We start from the raw sequence: 20,622 nt of genomic DNA, 5'->3' as shown, positions 1-20,622 counted from the left end.
CAGCTGCTCCCTGGAATTCGATCCATCTCAGCTCAAAAACACATTTGTAAAAAATTCAAAGTTAGCAAAGATTCACCTTTATCGCCTCGTTCTTCTGCAACAAACTCAACACACTCGGTTTTATTATAATGCAGCAATGAAACAGTTGTATTAACACTCCTGTTTAAACATTAAACCTAAAATATGGCTTTATGAGATTTGTTCATATGCTCGGGATCATTATCCTGGTGTTTGGGCCAAGTCATGACTGTCACACAGACGGCCTTACTTTGGTATGAAGAACAGTTCATGTTCAGCCCAATCACTGCAGGGTGCCCCCCCTTGGAACTGTACTTCATGGCCAATCAGCCCCACTTTGGACTAATGTGTCCAAAGGACGTTGTTCCAAAAGTGATCAAGGCCAACAGGTTTGGGATGTTGCTCTTGGGTAGTTTTTTTCACAGTGTCTCTGAGCAACACTCGGTCTGACCTTGGGATACGTTTGCTAAGACGTCCACTTTTGGGAAGATTGGAAACTATTTTGAATATTTTCCACTTGAATAGCCGTTCATACTGTGGAATGATGGACTTTAAATTGTTTGGAAATGGGCTTATAACCCTTCCCAGATTGATGAGTAGCAGCAGCTGCTTCTCTAAGATCAGTGCTGATGTTTCCCTGCTTGGCATTAAGTCACCTGAATGCACCACAGCAGCAGCCTTTTAGAGGAGCTCACACTCACCGATGATCAGTTAATCAAATGCATTTGCTTAGCAACATCTCGCTTTCAGCTGTTAATTTCTCTTTTCCTGAAGTGAGAAAAGGTGAACTTAGTTTTTCACACCATATTTCTGCCTTTCGGCCTCATTTTTGGTAACTCATTTTGTTGTTCCCCGAGGTTGTGTTTGATTTTGAGGCCTGCTAAGGACCAGATTTTGCAGTTGTGCGTGAGGTCAAATGCTGCAGTGTTATGCATTTGTGTTTTTCTGCTTTAATGGCTTGAGTTGTGTTGTAGTTTCATCATAATCAGCTTACCAGTCAATAAAGCTGTAAGCATGCTGGGCCCCTGTGAAGAAATGAACTTATGAAAAGCTGAAACATACACACACACACACACACACACACACGCACGCACGCACGCACGCACGCACGCACGCACGCACGCACGCACGCACGCACTCTTTCTCGTGCCACGAGGGTCTGGGAGGATTCCACCTCCTTCCACATCATCGGCTTTTAATTGGTAGAGCCTTTCATTAAAAACGAAAAAGTAGTGCCCCGAAGACTAATGCATCAAACGATGCTTCCCTACTGTGCTTTTTTCCTAATGCCGAGATGAAAACAGGAGACAAGCCTGAGTGCATCAACAGCAGCCAGTCAGGTAATCAGGAGGTTTATCCCTCACCTTGATGTGAGACAGAAGCAAAGATGAATAAAGAAGAAACGATCCCACTCAGGAGTTTTTCACCGTGGACACACTTCATGTGTTTCTTTGTGGGCTGATAGTTTAGACACGTAAAGACTGAATGGATGCCATTCTGTCATCGTTCAGTTACAACTGCATCAGAAGTCTGTGACACAGGCTGAACTGAAAACTAAATCGACATTTCAAAGTAGATCTGAGCTGCGATTCCCTCTGTTAGCTTTAAAAAGCAGGAAACAACTGGAATTAAAGCTTCCTTATCCTTACTGTAGAGTATTTGTTATGAAAATCTATTTGAGATAATGACAGTTGTACCTCATCATTGCTAATTCAAAATGGGCTATTACTGTAAAATGCACCACAATTTTGCAAACTCTGCAGTTTAGCCTGCATGTACTGCCTTGTTACCTCTGAAATTATGATTTTGTTTGTTATTTGTCCGTTCCAATACCTCCAAACAGAAAAAAGTGCAAAAGCACACAAAACACAATAAAAATAGGAAAACAAAATGTATCCAAAGTATGTTTGAGGAGACAATAACATGTCGAGCTAACAGTAAATGGACACTACTAACATGTATCTTTAAAATGATAAAAAACACACATTACCACATTGCCCATATTTTGCCCCTCACAGTGATCAACGCTGATGAATCGGCCGCTTGTTTAAAAACAGCATAAACAAAGTTCCCGACTGCAGGATTCAGTCATATCTGCCTTGAACTAGTTTGCTGGAATAATGTATTTTGGCTTTACTGTGCCACCCATGTTTGCCTTTGGAGGGAATAATGCAACTTTGTAGCTTTGGTCAGTATGCTAGAAAGCATCATGTGAGATATGGAGTTATGCATTTCAGTCGATTGCAGGTTTGGTCACAGAGCACAGCTGCTTCTTATAATGCTGCAAAAATCTCAGCAGGTGTGAGTCTGCAGATCTCAAGCCTTTGATATGAAATGCAGAGGAGCCTTAGAAAGGAGGTCAGGGAATATTGATTTACAAGAACTGCTCATTTATAGAAACAAGAAGCACTACAGACACATTTCTTATTCAGGAGGAATTCATCCTCAGATGTTGTTATCAACACATGTTTCAGATTTTTCTGGAGAACAGCTCTGAGGGAGTGCACCTCCTATCTTTCTAAATCCAAAAATATCACTGCATAGCCCAGCCGCCTGTCCGTGTTCTTGGTAGATCCCAGTGCTTTGCTCTCCTTCTCAGCCTGTGCCTCACTCTGTCACTGCTTTATCTCCCGGCAGCTGCCCTTTCTCTCTCACCCTCCCATTCATCAAGTCGCCCTCCTACGGGTTCCTCCGAAACTTCATCACACACCTCTCATCTACTCTTGCTTTGTCTTCACTCGCTCATTTGGACTTCCTCTCTCATTCACTGTGCCACCTCAAGAGTGGTGGCACAGAAAAGGCCAGCTAACCGACTTAAGGACCCCGGAGTCCCCAGTGTCCCGGGGATTAGACCTCATTTGCATAAATCTGCATAACTTCATTAAGGCACAGGGAGACGCGGTACACACTGTAGCCTGAGACACTTCAGAGCGAAACAGCCCATTAAGGATGGCAGTGATTATGGGATTATCACTCCTAACGACTGTTGGGGACTGGAACTCTGAAAAGTTCCACGCCGCATGACCGAGAATGCTCAGCAGGAGATTGGAGATTTCGGTCAGATGACCTTAGAAATGCATTCATCTCGAATGTGCACCGGACTACTTCTGCTGCTGTTAAAGTTAGATGTGAGGTGCTACAGTAAGCATTTAAACATTTAGTGGTGGATTAAAAATACAAATATGATGAATGAAAGTGAAAGCTGCGACCCGAGCATGTGCAAAACCCCTGCTGTCTCCTTTGCTTCGTCACACTGAAATGCTCATAACCTGCAGTTTTAAATGCAGCTTTGCAGTATGAGCAGTTGTGCAGCTCAGTGGTTAGCACTGTCACTAACTGAACCTGCTGATCAATGTGCAGCGATCCCATGTTCTCTGCTCCTACACAGGTAAGAAGGTGTGGGAGCTCCCACAGCTTCCCATAGTTCAACGACATGCATCATGTGATTCTAAAGTGGACACCAGAGTGGCTCAAGTGAAGAATAAAGTGAATATGTGGCTATTTAAGGAACTTCAGTTTCCTTTAGCGTTATTTTTATGCCGCTATTCTGAGGGGACGTAAAAAAAATTGCAAAAACCGAGCGAGCGGGGCTGCTATTGTGTGTGTGTGGATAATAGCAAACACTGAAATACATCTTTTGCACGCAGCGATGAATTTTGCTCACTCAAATTGAGCTTTTCTTCGCTCCAAATAAATTTCTCCTCAAAATGCAACACTTGCACCTGCATTTTCTTTTACGTGCGCTCAGAATAGCGGCACAAAAATAACGCCATAAGTTTCTGGTACTTTTTCAGCCCGAGAAGTTTAAGACTCTAATAGACTGCTCACATTAAGAATAATTACTGTTTATTTAAATAGCCATAATTACTATTAATGAGATTTGAAATGATGTGAAGTGGGTTAAAGTTTACACCATATTAAGAAGAGAAGAAACATCAGTTTCACTTACTGCATCGTCACCAAAGAGGAATCGCTGGCTGAACTGTTCACATGTGAACTGCTGGTGCTCACTAAGTGCACTGAAGCTTTATGAGGATGAACATGTCTTGTTAGTTGTTGTCTGCCTCTTTGTTTCCCTGACATACAGCGTACTGAGCTCAGGGAAACTACTGCCTATGGTCCAGAGTCAACTCATATTACTAATATCTAATATGCATGTGCAACATGTCTTTAAATAAATGAGAGGCTGTGCTTGGCATGTCTGCTCTGCTGGGTCTCCAGAGTGTGTGGTGCCGTGTCTCTCCCCACACGAGGAGCTGACACAGTGTGCTAACTGCTAATCTTGTCAACACTTTTCTGTTCAGTAAATAAATAAAAAGTCATTCCTGGAAATGTATTATTTATGGATGCTGTTTAGAAACTGTTCCAAAAATGCAACCTTATGTGGACGGACACAAATGCTTTAGCCGTCAAAACATGACAGGATCCCCCCACATCCTCCTGTAAGCTGTCTCACACTGATGACATCAGCATTTCTCCAACCGTGTGTGCTTGTGTGCTGCTGACAGTGTCAGGCCTGCATCTGTAATGAGACAAAAATCCAAGTAAATCTTGGAATAGCTCATTGTGCTGTGGCTGCATTTTCCTTGCAGTGCCAGTTGAGGGATATATGTCATTATTTTTCTGGCACTGTGGGAGCTGACTGCAAGTGCAGCTGACTGACTGACCAATCAGCTGGTTACTGACTCAGGCAGAAACATGTCCCACCTGTGAGCTGACAGCCGGGGGCTGGATCGGTTTACATGCTGGAAATGTTTGACCTCCATCACTGCTCTGAATCTAATTCTCCATCTGCTGTTTTCTAACAAAGAAGTTGAAAGGTCGACTCTGGGTGGGAACGCTCCTAATATAACTCCCTTTGGTCCCTAGTGGTGAACATCTTTTAAAGCGATATTAGAAATCTTTTTTGTTTGTGGCTTTAGACTTTTAAAGATGACGCATCTGCTTTATCACTAACAGCTGCTAAGCTGCTAAGAAAATACTAGTACTGTGGTAGAAACACCCCCTTACAATTCATAGCGTATGACTCAGTGACTGTTATACCTACTCATCATTTCTCTGAAGCTCTCTATAATTCAGACCAACGGCGCCAGCAAAAACTATTCTGATGCAGAAAACAAGACAATCGTCTTTCTGTGGAAAACCGGAGCTCTGACCTCAGCAGTCGGTCACATGAGCTGCTTCTAATGTTAGAATGTCTCAGCCACACTGAAGAGCCACATTCAGGATAGTAACATTTAGGTAGTGCTCATACTGTTACATATGTTTGGGTAATGTTAGGTTGACATGTCTTTGACAGAAACGTGTCCAACATGCATCCTGCTGTACGTGGAGGCAGTGAGTCAGTGTTGTCGGTGGGGCCGTATAGTGGCACAAAACCAAATGGACCAATGGGAGCAGCTCATCTGTAACTTTCTGTCTTTGTTTAGAAACTTGAAAGAATGTTTGAGAGTCAGATTTATTTCTCAGCAGAAGCTGAACACAGAGCTGCTCAGTAGTTTCTGTCCTGTCCACGGAGCATCGGACCGCCTACTTACCCTGTCAGGGGAACTCAAAGCTGTGAGAGTCTGCGTGTGTTTTGTGGACCTGACAGCATTTCTTGGGGGGTGGGGGGACTCCACCCACCTGGGCTGTCAGATTCGGTATTCTCAAGATCTCACTTCATCTTTTGCAGATGATCTGATTCTGTTGGTGTCATCAAACAGCACCATCCAGCCTACTCTGGTGTATCTGCAACACTGGGAATAAAACACAACATCTCCAAGTCTGCTTCTGTGTCAGAAAGGGTGGAGTATCCACGGGAGTTTGTAAATGAGGTGTTTATGAGTGACGGAGGGAGTGTGGAATTGACAGATTAATTGGTACGGGGTCAGGAGTGTTGCAGATACCGTATCAGTCTGTCATAGTTAACACTGAGTGTGAAAGGGAAGCTGTCGAGTTACCTGCTGATCTGCGTCCCTACAAGAGCTGTTGGTAGTGACCACATAAGACTGTGAATGCCAGCTTCTTCAGATGATGTCTGGGTTACAGGGTTAGCCTGCCCCCAGGATAGAGAGCTCAGTCACTTAGGAAGGACTCAGAGTAGAGCTGCTACTCGTCTACATCAAACTAAAGACTTGTGTTGGGCAGCTGACTTGAATGCCTCCTCACGTCTCTGTGGTGTGGATTCTCAGACATATCAGACTGAGAGGAGACACCGGGGCAGATTCAGGATGTGCTGTAGAGATTATATCTCTCATTTGGTTTGGGAATACTGTTGTTTCCCAACAGAAGAGCAGGAAGAGCTGGAAGAGCAGGAAGAGCAGGAAGAGCAGGAAGAGCAGGAAGAGCAGGAAGAGCTGGAAGAGCAGGAAGAGCTGGAAGAGCAGGAAGAGCAGGAAGAGCTGGAAGAGCAGGAAGAGCTGGAAGAGCTGGAAGAGCAGGAAGAGCTGGAAGAGCAGGAAGAGCAGGAAGAGCTGGAAGAGCAGGAAGAGCAGGAAGAGCAGGAAGAGCAGGAAGAGCTGGAAGAGCTGGAAGAGCAGGAAGAGCAGGAAGAGCAGGAAGAGCTGGAAGAGCTGGAAGAGCAGGAAGAGCAGGAAGAGCTGGAAGAGCAGGAAGAGCAGGAAGAGCTGGAAGAGCTGGAAGAGCAGGAAGAGCAGGAAGAGCTGGAAGAGCAGGAAGAGCAGGAAGAGCAGGAAGAGCTGGAAGAGCTGGAAGAGCTGGAAGAGCAGGAAGAGCTGGAAGAGCTGGAAGAGCAGGAAGAGCAGGAAGAGCAGGAAGAGCTGGAAGAGCAGGAAGAGCTGGAAGAGCAGGAAGAGCTGGAAGAGCAGGAAGAGCAGGAAGAGCAGGAAGAGCTGGAAGAGCAGGAAGAGCAGGAAGAGCTGGAAGAGCTGGAAGAGCAGGAAGAGCAGGAAGAGCTGGAAGAGCAGGAAGAGCAGGAAGAGCAGGAAGAGCTGGAAGAGCAGGAAGAGCTGGAAGAGCAGGAAGAGCAGGAAGAGCTGGAAGAGCAGGAAGAGCAGGAAGAGCTGGAAGAGCTGGAAGAGCAGGAAGAGCAGGAAGATCTGGAAGAGCTGGAAGAGCAGGAAGAGCTGGAAGAGCAGGAAGAGCTGGCTGTGGACAAATAGAACAAATGGATGGAGTAAAACGTTTTTGTCCATTAAGTTTTTTTGGTGGAGATTTTTAAACAGGACCTGACGTGTGCATTTCTTCCATCACTTACACCAGAAACACAGTAGAAACATTTCTTTAGTGGCTTGTCTGAACAGGAAGAATTACTACAACAAATAATACTCTGCTTAGATCTGCAAGGACAAAAACAACTGAACTGTGATTTCAACTGCCCTGTGTAACTGTAAATAAGAGGTCAGCTTAAGAAAGAGAAAAATAAGATGAGTGTGGCCTAAGAAGGATAACTAAAGATGAAAAACATGGATTACAAAGTCAAAATCTGGAGGGTTTCTGTTTTGTTTGAATGTTCATTCAATCAGTGCAAAGATTGCTTCTGAAAGGACTCGATCGTTTAGGGCGCCACTTTTGCTCGCTCGCGAGCGTAGCGCATGACGTTTTATTGCACGTACAGTCGTGTTTCAAACACTGACGCCGCCCCTGGGGTGCAGCTTCACATCCTGAGACACTAACGTGAGATTTGTTTTTCAGCTGCTCAGTTGTGTAAAACTGTAACCATGGCAACACTAACTGTAGCCAAGTGGAAGCCATGGTGCCATAACGCACATGTCAGATGTCTGCTTACGCTGTTTTTCCAGAACTCGCTGCGTAGTGCTTTCTGTCCCGATGGTATCGTGCATGTAGCGAGAGACGGGAAACACGACTAATCTCATGAAGTCTGCCGCGAGTCTCAGTCATGAATATGATGTAACAGTAACCTTCATAACAGACAGAGCAAAGGGTCTCAGTCTGGTATAATACAAACTTACAGCCTGTGGGATGCAAAGAGGTACTGTGGAATATGAGGGGTCCTACATTTAGTCTGAATTTATTGTGTCAGTGCTCCGTGTTTGACAATTTAGCATGTGTCATATTTCTCGTTTCCATGGCAATTGCACAGTTAGGAATGGGTAGAAGCATAAAAATCGCTGCAGCCCGTCTGAACGATTTTTGTCAGCATACATCTGCTTCGTCCTCTTTTTCTCCCCCCTTCCTTGTTTTTCTTGATCTTTTTTCTCCCCGGTTTTCCCCGTTCACATTTCTCTGTCCCCTAATCTCGCTCCCTCTTTCCTTATCTCGCTCCCTCTTTCCTAATCTCGCTCCCTCTTTCCTTATCTCACTCCCTCTTTCCTTATCTCGCTCCCTCTGTAGCTAGCAGGCAACGAGCTGGTGTGTTGACTTCTACTTCTAACACACGGGTTTCCCTCCCTGTCTGCCTAGTATTCAGGGAGATTCCTAGCACATACGCACACTCACAGATACATGCTCAATCACTCACAAACAAATAGATAGCACACACACACACACACACACACACACACACACACACACACACACACACGGGCAGATTCAGGGGCCCTCAAGGTCTGGTCCTGGTGAATTATTCAGTCTGTGTCAGCAGGTCTGTATGTGCAGCTGAAATCATACATATATGTGTGTGTGTTTGCGTGCATGTGTGGCATAGTGTGTGTCAGTGGGAATAGGAAATCGTGTTTTCCTCCTGAAAAACTTGCCTTTAATCAGCTTCTGCATCAGCTCTCTCCTCACTGGCTTCAAAAGCTCATTAGAGGGAAATTATGGGGAGAAAGGAAGAAGCAGTCAGAGTCAGCTGGGGAGCTTTTGATTACCTTTAATACCTCCGACGGACATTATGGAGAGTTGACTTTATATTTACTGCTATCCTGATGCCATGTTGGAATACAAATGTCACTGATTCATAAACTAATGTGATAAAGATGTATTATTTATATACATTGTGTTGTATGGACACATGCATTTACATTTTATTATAAAATGAAACAGGACACAGTCGCCAGGAAGTAGGCTGCTGCATATTGTATGCATACTGCACCGCTCAGGGTTTTGTCCATCATCAAAACTATTTATAATGAGAGCTGGCTGTGACTGAGTGCTGAAGGGACCACACTTTTTTAAACGATACGGGGTCGAGCTGAGGCACCTCGTCACTGGCTTCATTTTAAGCTACGCTCATCATTTCGAATGAGGGTTGTGGTCTCCCTTCAATCTTTGTTTGCCTGAGTGACAGTTGCCATAACAACTGTGCAACTTTCCCACGTTCACCTTTTTCCCAACACTTCTTTAAACATACGTAGAAAATCACAAAGAGTCACTTTGCATCGGTGGCCACATACAGTAAAAATCCCCTTACTGTCTGTGGATTTCATCCCTGTGATATCTCAATATAAGACAAAGGAGTGCAATCGCAAGAGCACTTCTCAGTTTTTCTACAAGGTAAAGAAACGCTGCTCTGTTTAATAAAGGAGCACTGTCACGACTCTTTGGGCCTATTACAGAAAATACTCTGACTGTCCAATGACTGTAAGAAAGTTTTTGTTAAATAATTCATCTTAAATTTTACAGCGAGCACATTCTTAAAAATGAGGGAAAAAAGAACTTTCTCTTGTTAATAGTGGAAAAAACAGAAACTGTCATTTAATTGTTTATCTATTACTTTGATGGGGGAGATCTTCATCAGTAGGACAAGTTGTAAACTTTATGAAAATACAGTTAAAAGATGAAAGTGTGTGCCCTCGTTCACAGATCCCAGACACCCACAGGACCGGACCAGAGTCTTTGCTGGGCCGATTCTGGCCCTCGGACTGCAGGTTATTAAATAATGTTTCGTATCCGTCACTTAATATTAAACATGTTGGATTTTCGTACATTTGTGCACATTTTTCCATTTTCACACTAGTTCAGTTCTGCTTGTCACAGTCACAAATACAACCACAGACGGCATCAGGTCGCTGGGGACAGTATGAAGCACCTTTGAGAGAAGTGTGCAGTAAGCAGAATGAGAAGAAATGTTACGCTGTGTACAGCTGCCCACCATCGCCCTTGTTTAATTTGTGCACGTTGCCCTCTGCTTCCAAATACTGCCATCTCCTGCACTTTCCTCTGTGAACGCCTGCAGTGTAATAATACAGCTCCTCACCTCTTCCCTGCTAGAATAATGCCGGCTTTCTTTCATGTCCAGCTGTGTCCTAAACACCGAGCAGCTTAAACCATGAGTCACCCGAGTTTTTATGCTCTACCTGCTGACTCTTCTGCTGTCCGTCTTCTTTTCTTTTCCACTAGACAATGTCTGAAGACACAGTAGCAGCCTGCGACATTCTTTCTGGTGCTTCTGTTTGAGTCCCTCTCTCAGCCTGGTTTCCTTTGGTTGAGGTATTGTCATTTAGCAGATACAGTACATCTGCATCACAATTGCACCAAACGTCCTCTTCATGTGGCTGCGTGTCTTATATTTAAAGAATAATTACATTTTTCCACCCCTGCTCAAAACGCTTTACCTTAAACAGCCTGGAAAAAAATAACATCTTCTCGGTTCTTTCGGCCACAGACTGAAAACCATTTACTCAGCGGTCTGGAAAAGACGTGCAGAAAGTACACAAATACAGTACACACACTCAGCTCTGCCTTTGCATTGCTTAGTGCTTATTGCAGCCAGACAAACCCATCAGACTTTATGAGCCCCTGAGGGCAGCTGCTGCTACTAATTCATGGAGACAGGTCTCAAGTGCATCTACACAACTGATTTTCAGTGTTTCCATGAATACCTGAACAGGTCTGTCCACCGCTGGTGTCTGCTGCGAGAACAGCCTGTCGGATTCAAGATGGACAGCTTTGATTGATGATGTGTCTCTTTAGTGAAGCGATGGGGGAGAGGCTGTGATAACGGTGCGCTTAAAGCAGACGTTTCCATTCAGGAGCCCAACATTCACTGATGGTCACGTCGTGCTAGGAAACAGAGGTACTCTTCACTTTTAAAATTATGAATAATACAGCGCAGCTACCTTAATGATCTCCTCAGCCTGTATATTCCTAGGAGAGCACTGAGATCATCAGGTCAATTGCTCTTAGTGCAACCTCGCTTCAGTAGCACCCAACCTCTGGAACAATCTCCCATTGGTGTGTCTGATTCAGTTCAGACTTTCAAATCTCCATTGAAAACTTCTTTGATTTGGCCTTCTCGGCTACCTAAGTGTATCTATCATGTGAATGTCCCCCCATGTTACACCTCTTTGTCTGCCTTTGGATAATGTTTTGTATTGTTTTAACTCCTGAGTTATCTTATCTTATCTTATCTTATCTTATCTTATCTTATCTTGCATGCCTGGTTAATTATTGTCTTCCACCTGCTAGTTTAATGGTTTTTAAATGTGCTATCCAGTTGTTAAGTGATGACGTGACGAATCCTACTTCCGGGTCTAAAGTAGTCTGCGTTTAATATGGCTTTTCTGTTGTTAACATGTTTAATGTTATGTATTTTCTTCTATTTGATCTCAAAAAGCTCCTAAAACAGTCAGTGATCACTGTTGACCTCCCTCGGCTTTTATTACCACTAATCATTTATTTAAGCTCAGTTTTTAAAACCTTAGGATGTAACTACAGCCCAGCACATGCAGCAGTATATGAATGACTAACCTCGTATTGTGGATGGATTATCTCAGTTGTTCTCCTGGCTGAAGTTTGGTCCTTTTACAGCATCCTGCCATGCGATTACATTTGTTTCTGACCACCGAGAACACTCACGTTAACTTTTATCCAGTGGAAAAAAAGTTAGCTTGTTTATATTATGCTAACATAGCTGTGTCGCTAGCGGTCACGTAGCACATCATTATATACCAGCTAGCCCAACTTCAGTAACCCTACAAACGTCACTGCTGTTTAGTTTTCTGTCTTCATTTATGTTGGAAGTGATAACAGAGCTGTACGTTTTAATTTGTTTCCAAAACCCCGCAGTCAGGACATGCTATGTTGTATTTAGATAGAAGCTAGCGAGCTAACTCCCTGCTAACTTCTAACTCCGTTAAATGTCATAACTTCCGTTTTCATGGATGCCTGGATGTTAAACTCAATTGTTACACCTGGTAGAGCAGAACGCTGATCATTTTATTAAAGATGAAAGACTTTAGACAGTTTTTCAACTCTCAGTAATGCCACAGTGATCGTTTGATATATGGACCTTGTAACAGCCACTATGGTGTGGTGTCCCTTTAAGACACCCAAGTCGAGGGTTGATGGTGTCATCAGTTTGTGCCACTGCTCTGCTCTCTCTCTCTCTGTGATGGTGTGGACATGTGCTTGCACGCTAGTGCATGAGGAGGGACGGATTTTATGTTTTACCCCGCCAGACACCTTTGTTTGCAACGTTATGGGTTGTGCGAACACTGTGCGGTATGTTTGCTAAGCTGCAGCCGTTCAACCGGGCTTATATGGTTGATGAAGAATTCCCAATACCAGCGTGGGTGTGTATTCTTCCGCCTAGCCTGCTAGGTGTTTTGCCGCCTCTTCTCAACCACACAACACAACCCAACGTTACAACCTGCAGCAGAGTTTAGGTCCAGACACGGCTAGTGACGTCAGACTGAACAACCGGATACAGATAAATTTGTATTGTATTGATTCTTGTACTGTGACGTGACTGACGGAGGTTTGAAAAATCTGCTGCCACTTATTTGGGTTCAACTGCCACAAAGGCTCGACCATCAGTGTAACATAAAGACGTATCATTGAGCGTTTACTCGTCTTTATTGGAGGTGTTGCAGCACAGAAACTGTTTATTTTTAACTATCTTTAAAAAAAACCCTTGTGGATGTTGTGTGAGAGCTCTGTGTCACAAAGTTCTCCGATTTAGTGGGCAAAAATATCCTTTTGTTGTTTTGTATGTTTGACTTGCTGTTTGAATGAATTGTTGGCCCCGCCCCTCCCGGAGCCTGGTTCAGCCGGAGGTTTCTTCCTGTTCAAAGGAAGTTTTTCCTTCTCACTGTCGCCAAAGTGCTTGTTGGCTTTCTCTCTGTATTGTAGGGTCTACCTTACAATACAAAGCACATTGAGGCGACTGTTTTGTTATTTGACATATTGTAAAATTAAAATTGAATTGAATATTCCTTCAAGTGTAGTTTGTTTTCCTTTCTGGACTTTTATATGTTTGCACAGTGCAGAAAAGTAAACACAACACCCATAGACACTGAAATGTGCACTCAATCAAAAATAATCATATCCCCATAAGCAAGTTACAGCTCGACAATTGAAACAGGGACACATTTTCCAATAACAATGACTCATGAGTCTGCAAACTAATTCCACGAACTCGAGCCCGATACAGGAGGCGTGATATCGATGGGCAGAGCTGGATTGGAATGTGATGTGCAGAAATGTCGGGTGTGGCAGATGCATGTCTTGCCAGTGATGATAAAATGACTTATAAATCACTATTTGAGAGGGAATTACTACACTCCCCTCTGTGAACCTCTTCGTAGACGTAATTTACAGGGAATAATGACCGTCTACCATCTTCTCCTCCTGGGACTTTTTCATAATCAAGTTTAATGAAGAACACTTAGAAAGAAAAATTGACCCAGTGCACCGACGTGGGTTTAATTTCATTCATTCATTCATCATAGGGACAATGTATGACACATTACCTTCTCCCAAAATATTGGCGCTGAGTCGCAGATGAGCCCGGCTGTGAATACTGACTGAGACAGCTCAGAAAGTTGCTCCCTGGGCTGACAGAAAAGCCAGCTTTGGCTCTCAAACATTTCCTGACAAGGCAACAATCAGTAAGCGAGGTGAAGACGTTTGGCTGGAGCTGGTGGATGTTGCTCGTCATTAGTCTTCCCTGTCATAGATTTAGAGCCTCAAAGTTTAGTCTTTCTCAGTTTTTACTTTTGTGCTTTGTGGTTATTGCCCAGCCTCTTTTTTCACGTGGTGATTATTAAAGACGTGGCTCTGTGTCCACATTCTACACTAAAACAAAACAAACTGTCATCATTTATGTACAAAATTACATTTTGTAGCATTAAAAGCAGTTTCCTAGGAGTTGGGCCAGTTCTAGGTACAGTGTGGGCCGACGTGTGAGTCACTGACCAAAAACTAATCACAAGAGTCACGTCTGTCACTGCAGCAATACGGTGTTCTTCCCTTATCATAGCCTGAAGTCCTTGGGGAAGATTTATCATTCATGAGGAAGCTCTACAATAAAAATGACCAAAAAAAGTCAAACTGGTTCGTTTCTTTTTCAGATCCACAAATAAGAATCTGCCAGGCAGCAAAAATCTTGCTACCTTAATTTAAATGATTTATGCCACCCAAAGAAGCGAATCCTTCTCGACTCTCCTTTATCCAAAGCTCTCATAAAAAGTCCTCTGATGCACACCTCCCATCTGCAGCCTCCCCCTGAAAAATAGCTCTCTGTCCCTTAAAGGCCTTTTTCCTCATTATAACGGGCATGTCTAGCTTGAAATGCTGCCTTTCTAATGGCTTTTAAATGTGTTTGGAGATCTCTCGAGTGACTGTTATTTTTGTAGAAGATAATGGTCACAGAGAAACTCTTTAAGAAGTCTCAATCTCAGGTCTCCACTTTTTGAAATGCTGTCTGTGTGAAATCAGTAAATACCTTACAGTGAACAGTCTCATCTGGAAGTTTCAAATCCAGCTGAACACGATGTCATGTTCATTTAGTCAATTATGACCTCTGTGTTTTATTCACAATCTGTGGCTTTAGTCCGTGTGTTTCTTTCTTCTTCAGTAAATGTTATGAGCAGTGTTTCCTGATAACAAAATCTCCGTAGCTTACAACATCTGCAACTAGACATTCAGTTTGTCCACAGGATTATATTCTTAAATGCTTCCACTTAAAAATAATAAATAGTTTTTATTCCAGTTACCTCAGATGAGCACACAGGCTGACTCACAGGATTATTATGATTATAATTCAACTTTTACATTACAATAAATGCTGTTCTGAACACCTTAATTATAAAACAGTTTAGTCCCGTTTAAAATAGCCTGATCACTGGCAAATGTTTTGATTGAGTTTTTATTGACATGACAATCTTCCCGAGTAATATCAGTGCTGGATTTTCATCTCGGGCAGCATCAGGACCTGCTGACTGTCAGGTTTCTGGTCTTCAGGTGGAACAGTCAGGACGCTGAGTGACTGCAGAGGAACGTAGAAAATGTGACCTGCTGCTGAAAGCTAAAAATAAACAAAAGATTTTGCACATTTATTATGACAGACAATGGCATCAGCTCTTCAGCCACAAATGTTTCATCAGGACTCTCTGCAGCCTACGTAAAGGGGAAATTGTTTGCTAAAAACAGCAGTTAGTGTTCGACTTCTTGGAGCCTAAGAGAAAGTCAGCTTACTTAGGAAGATCTCTCCAGGAACAATTTAAATAGAATAAATAAAGACTTGGATTTAACTGAATTTAAAGTCAAACTGTGAAATAATCAGGGACGATGATGTGATGTGGTCACCGTGATTAATGCAGAGTTATTGCTTCAGTCAGACAACAGTTGGGATCACTTCTCTTCTACTCCAGCTCTCTCATGATCTTTCTCCAAATACCTGCATTCATTATTTCAGCTGTTTCATGCTTGTGTCCTATTTGTTTTCATTCTTTCTCCCCAAAGTCTTCCTCAGTGATCTTTTTACATCTGTTATATTCATCCTTTCTTTTCTCTTTCCTTCTTCCCACAGTGGGGCTAAGTGAAAGAAACAAGGAACATTCTCAGAAGCTTAATGCTCTTTAGTGGAAGCCATCTATCAAACTGGCAGACTGTCAGGCTAACACAGCACAAACACACTCCCACTCAGACTCTTTCATTTATGTTGTTTTCCTGTGTTAGCCAAAGACGCTCGAGATTTACCTTAAAGACACTTTTTATTCACAGCATATGAAACAGTGAGTGAGAGTCCTGAGTAAAGGAACATGTTTGAGTGTCTGTTTAAAGTGTGTTTAAAGCTCTCTTGATATCATATTTTGACACTGAGCAGAGGCCAGGGAGCAAAAGAGCTCCTTCTACAGTAAGTGGTTCACAGGAGAGACACTCTGTGGAAGAAGAGGCTGTTAGGGTTGCAGCTGCCGTGTCAAGTTTTGGACCTAATTACAAACAAACTTTAATTTCTATTGCATGTTAGTGTTATTTTAGCAGCAGAAGTGCCAAAAATCATGTGCCCCAAAAAGGACATGTGGTGCTGTTTGTTGGGTAGCAGCAGGCTGAAAGGTTTTTCTTTGTTTCAATTAATATTAGAATTGAAAATGAATAAATCTGAATCTCTTTGGAGATTCGGTTTGACAGAAGCAAGGACAGAATAGCTGCTAATATTAGCTTAATGTCTGAGTGGTTTTTGTCATTCAGGGCAGAAGCAGTCTGAAGAAAATGTGGAAATGCTGCCTCTGGTGGCTTTTGAATGTTGTTACAATGAAGATACAGATTTGGATAAAACGACCTGGGCCAGGGAAGTCTGCCGTTGGCTGAAAAACCTTGCTTAGCTAGAGCGTCAACAAGACGTGAACGGGAACGAGCCTCCACCTTAAAATATTTGAATCCTCCTGAGTGTTCATAGGGTGACCAACCGTCCTCTTTTCCTCGGGCGCGTCCATTTTCACGTTCTGTCCGGGTTTTCCTACAGAGCATGTGTGACATCATCCCTGAGCTGCTGCTTTAAGTTATCTTTTTGCACTGTTGCATATGACATTTTTTATTTCACCATTCATTAACCGCACAGAGAAGGCATCATTTAAATATGTTAAAAGTTTCTTTAAGCAAACAGCATGATTAAAGTTTTTCTGGGCCAAGTGTTTTTTGGAAATCCAAATATGGTCACCGTAGCTTTCATTTAGGATAAATGCGATTAACCTGAGCTACCTGTTTCATTCATTCATTTGATCATATGTTGAGTTGGTGTTGCTGTGTTAGTGAAAAGTAAATAACTGAGCAGAAACCTTTGTCCTTTCACCCACAGGTCGCAAGTTTATCATAGCCAACGCCAGAGTGGAGAACTGCGCCATCATTTTCTGTAACGATGGCTTCTGCCACATGTGTGGCTACTCCAGGGCTGAGATCATGCAGAAGCCATGCGCGTGCAACTTCCTGTATGGACCTGACACCAAGCGACTGGCTATCGCCCAGATGGCGCAGGCCCTCCTGGGGTCGGAGGAGAGGAAGGTGGAGATCAACCTTTACCGAAAAGACGGTAGGAAAAACCAAACGATGCTGTGCTCGTCATTTCAGAGCTGTTTCTGCTCATGTGTGCACCTGTTTCTGGCCTGAGGGAGATGAAACTGCATTTAAGGGAATACAAGCAGATCATTTCTAATAGTGGCAGAAGAGTAAAGCTTGGTGTCAACTTTGTGTTGGGGACAGAAGGTGTGGTGTGCCAGAGAGGTTAGCATGCTAGCTGCTTTAATTGAGATGGCAGTAGCAGTAATACATGTTTGTTAGGTATATGTAGAAACGTGGTATATTCATTGCTATCGTACTACACTCAACAAAAATATAAACGCAACACCTTTGTTACTGCTCCCATTCCCCATGGGATGGACGTAGAGACCTAAAATTCATTCCAGATACACAATATAACCATCCCTCCCAAACAGTGGTCACAAATCAGTCCAAATGTGTGGTAGTGGGCACATCTGCCATATTGAGATAATCCATCCCACCTCACAGGTGTGCCACATCAGGATGCTGATCTGACATCATGAGTAGTGCACAGGTGTACCTCAGACTGCCCACAACAAAAGGCCAACAACCTCGCACAGCCATTGAAGTGGAGTGGACCAACATTCCACAGGCCACAATTGACAATCTGATAGACTCCATGCGACGATGTGTTGCACTGCATGAGGCAAATGGTGGTCACACCAGATACTGACCGGTTCTGGGTCCCCAGACCCCCAATAGCCCAAAAAACTGCACATTCCAGGGTGGCCTTTTGTTGTGGGCAGTCTGAGGTACACCTGTGCACTACTCATGATGTCAGATCAGCATCCTGATGTGGCACACCTGTGAGGTAGGATGGGATTATCTCAATATAGCAGATGTGCCCACTACCACACATTTGGACTGATTTGTGACCACTGTTTGGGAGGGATGGTTATATTGTGTATCTGGACTGAATTTTAGGTCTCTACGTCCATCCCATGGGGAATGGGAGCAGTAACAAAGGTGTTGCATTTATATTTTTGTTGAGTGTATATTCCAGAATAAGAGAAGAGTCATTTTAGATTAATTTTTCAGAAGTCCATAAAATGAATCAGACGTGCAGATTATCCAGAATGAGATCTCCATATAGGATTGGTCAGGGCTCAGGTAACAACATCTGCCTCTGCTGCCACTGTTGGCTGAAGACAAAGGAACAGGAAAGGGGGAAGGTGTGTCTGGAGACAGTGGGAAAACTGGTAAAGGGAGAGGATCTGATTTGATGGAGAGAAGGAAGGTATATGTGTGTGCAAGGTCCTTCACTAGGCTGAAAGGAAGTAAGCTCGAGAGCATCAAAACACTCCACCATGGTGCAGATAGGAAGAGAGACGAGTAATGTTGGAGGAAGAGTATCTGAACAGTCTTGAGGTGAAGAGAGACGTGATTGTGAGGCTGAAGCTGGAAATTGAAGGTGTGATGTTAAATGCTGTCAGTGTGTATGCCCGACAAGTTGGATGTCATTTAGACGATGAGGTAAAGATTAGGGCTGAACGATTATGGAAAATAATCTAATTGCGATTTTTTGCCCCAATATTGCGATTGCGATGCGATATGCGATTATTTTTTAAGGTCTTTGTCTTCTGTATTATTAAACAAAGACAAGCAATACATCATATAGTATGGCCAATACTATATTACATTAATTTTAAACTGTTCTTTCCTGGAAGACAGACCTCTGTTATGATGACATGAGGTGATGCATGAATTGATGACTGACATTTTTATTTAACTTCTTCAATCACAACAGTATATTTGAACATACACAATAGTTTATTTTTAGCTTACAAACATCTGAGCATAAAGTGCTGACAAGGAACCCTGGTGTAAACATTAAAATGAAAGTCAGTACAATGTGCAGATTGCAGAAATATACATAAACAAAATCAGTGGCTTTACCACACTCAGTTTTTCGACATCTGTGAACTACTAGACAGTCATTCAATTAAAAAATAATATTAAATAAATAAAACTAATAAATAAAAAATACACACATCTTACTGATCTCTGCAGTCAGTAACATTACACATAAAGTGCAAACATAATAGCAATTGTATAAACACACACACAAACACGCCTTTAAAAATTTAAAGGGGTGAAATTGGACGGTCTAGTTCTGATTAGCGTCACCGCTGTCTCGGTGGAGTTTAATAAACTCGGCCGTCTGCTTCTTGCTATCTAAAATATAACCAGACACTGGTGTAAATTCTCGACTGTCTCATACTTCTGTTTAATAAGTTTTCTGTTTGACGTTTAGTCAGCTGTGTGAAAACCAAGGAGGAACCCACCCGGGGGATTAATAAAGTTTTATTTTATCTAATCTAATAACTTTAATCTCAGCCAAACCGATTTACTCACGAACAAACAAAACACTGAAAAAAGCCCAACAATAACATTTTTAGGTTGTCTAAGTGACTTATATATCACGTTTAACCCGAGCAGCGAAACTCCGCGGTGATCTGAAAATGATGTGCCGGGAGTTGTGCCGTTCTCGGCCGCATCAGTAACCCTCGAGCTCCCGGCTAGCTGTCGAGCTGGTGGGTAGCAGACGCCTCTGAAAACGTCGAAGCACTTTTGCAAATATGGGATATCTTGATAAACCGAGCAGATATTTGATGTTTACACAACTACTTTCTCGCCTGAAAATATTTTAAAAGTTTATTTTGTGACCCAGAAAGATTAGTATGAGTAATTTTAAAACTTAGTAGCGGCCGCCATTGCTGGAAACTGGAGTTTGGCTGGGCCGCGCTATGAATTCTGGGATATGGTAGTAATTTGGACAACCTTCGGCGCGTCGCTGTGACGTAATCGGTCTACAAATGCGGCCTCAGGAGGATGCAGCCCATGAATTTGGACATGTCCAGAGTATAATCGCAGCCTTTGCGGTTAGAAAATTGCACTTGATCATGTCGCGATATTATCGCAAATGCGATATATCGTTCAGCCCTAGTAAAGATAGTGTTAAAGAGACAAATGCAGAAGGACAGATAGTGTGTGTCTTATAGAAATGGCTGTGGTGAACACAGAAGAAGAAGAGGGAGGAACACAGGCTGACAAATGATACTGGAAGATGGTGCACACATTTAGATTATATCTTGTGCAGAAGGTGCAGTTTGAAAGAGATAGGAGGTTGCAATGTGATGTCAGGGTGTAGTTAGGCAGCATCAGGTAGTAGGTTGTAGAATGAGTTTGCAAATCAAGAAGATGAAGCGTGTGAAGGCAACGACGAGGATTAAATGGTGGAAGTTGAAGAAGGAAGAGTTGTGCTCAGTGTTTCGGGGAGGCAAGTCTGGGTACATAACAATAGAAGTCTTTCAGGTTGGTGCAGCACATGTGTGAGTGCAGAGTACATTAGATCGTCTTTGATAGACGTGCTGACAGAAGAAGCCAGGCAGGAGTCTCTGTAAACCATGATGTCTGCAGATCTGTAGCGAGAGCAGGTGG

The 20,622-nt window shown here is 43.0% G+C and overlaps 1 protein-coding gene across 1 annotated transcript in view; it reads left to right on the top strand.

Moving 5' to 3' along the window:
* The window catches only part of LOC145431099 (voltage-gated inwardly rectifying potassium channel KCNH2-like), a 24,796-nt gene extending 7,546 nt beyond the window's left edge, over positions 1 to 17,250 (top strand). The window contains exon 2 of the mRNA XM_080306442.1: positions 16,943 to 17,250. Within this exon, the coding sequence (XP_080162568.1) occupies positions 16,943 to 17,250 (308 nt within the window). The remainder of the gene's footprint in view (positions 1 to 16,942) is intronic.
* Positions 17,251 to 20,622: the final 3,372 nt, after the last annotated feature.

This window comes from Astatotilapia calliptera, chromosome 9, assembly GCF_964374335.1.
Source record: "Astatotilapia calliptera chromosome 9, fAstCal68.1, whole genome shotgun sequence".
NCBI classification, from domain to species: Eukaryota; Metazoa; Chordata; class Actinopteri; order Cichliformes; family Cichlidae; genus Astatotilapia; species Astatotilapia calliptera.
Note: the sequence above shows the minus strand (reverse complement) of the source record. Positions and strands in the feature narration are given on the sequence as shown.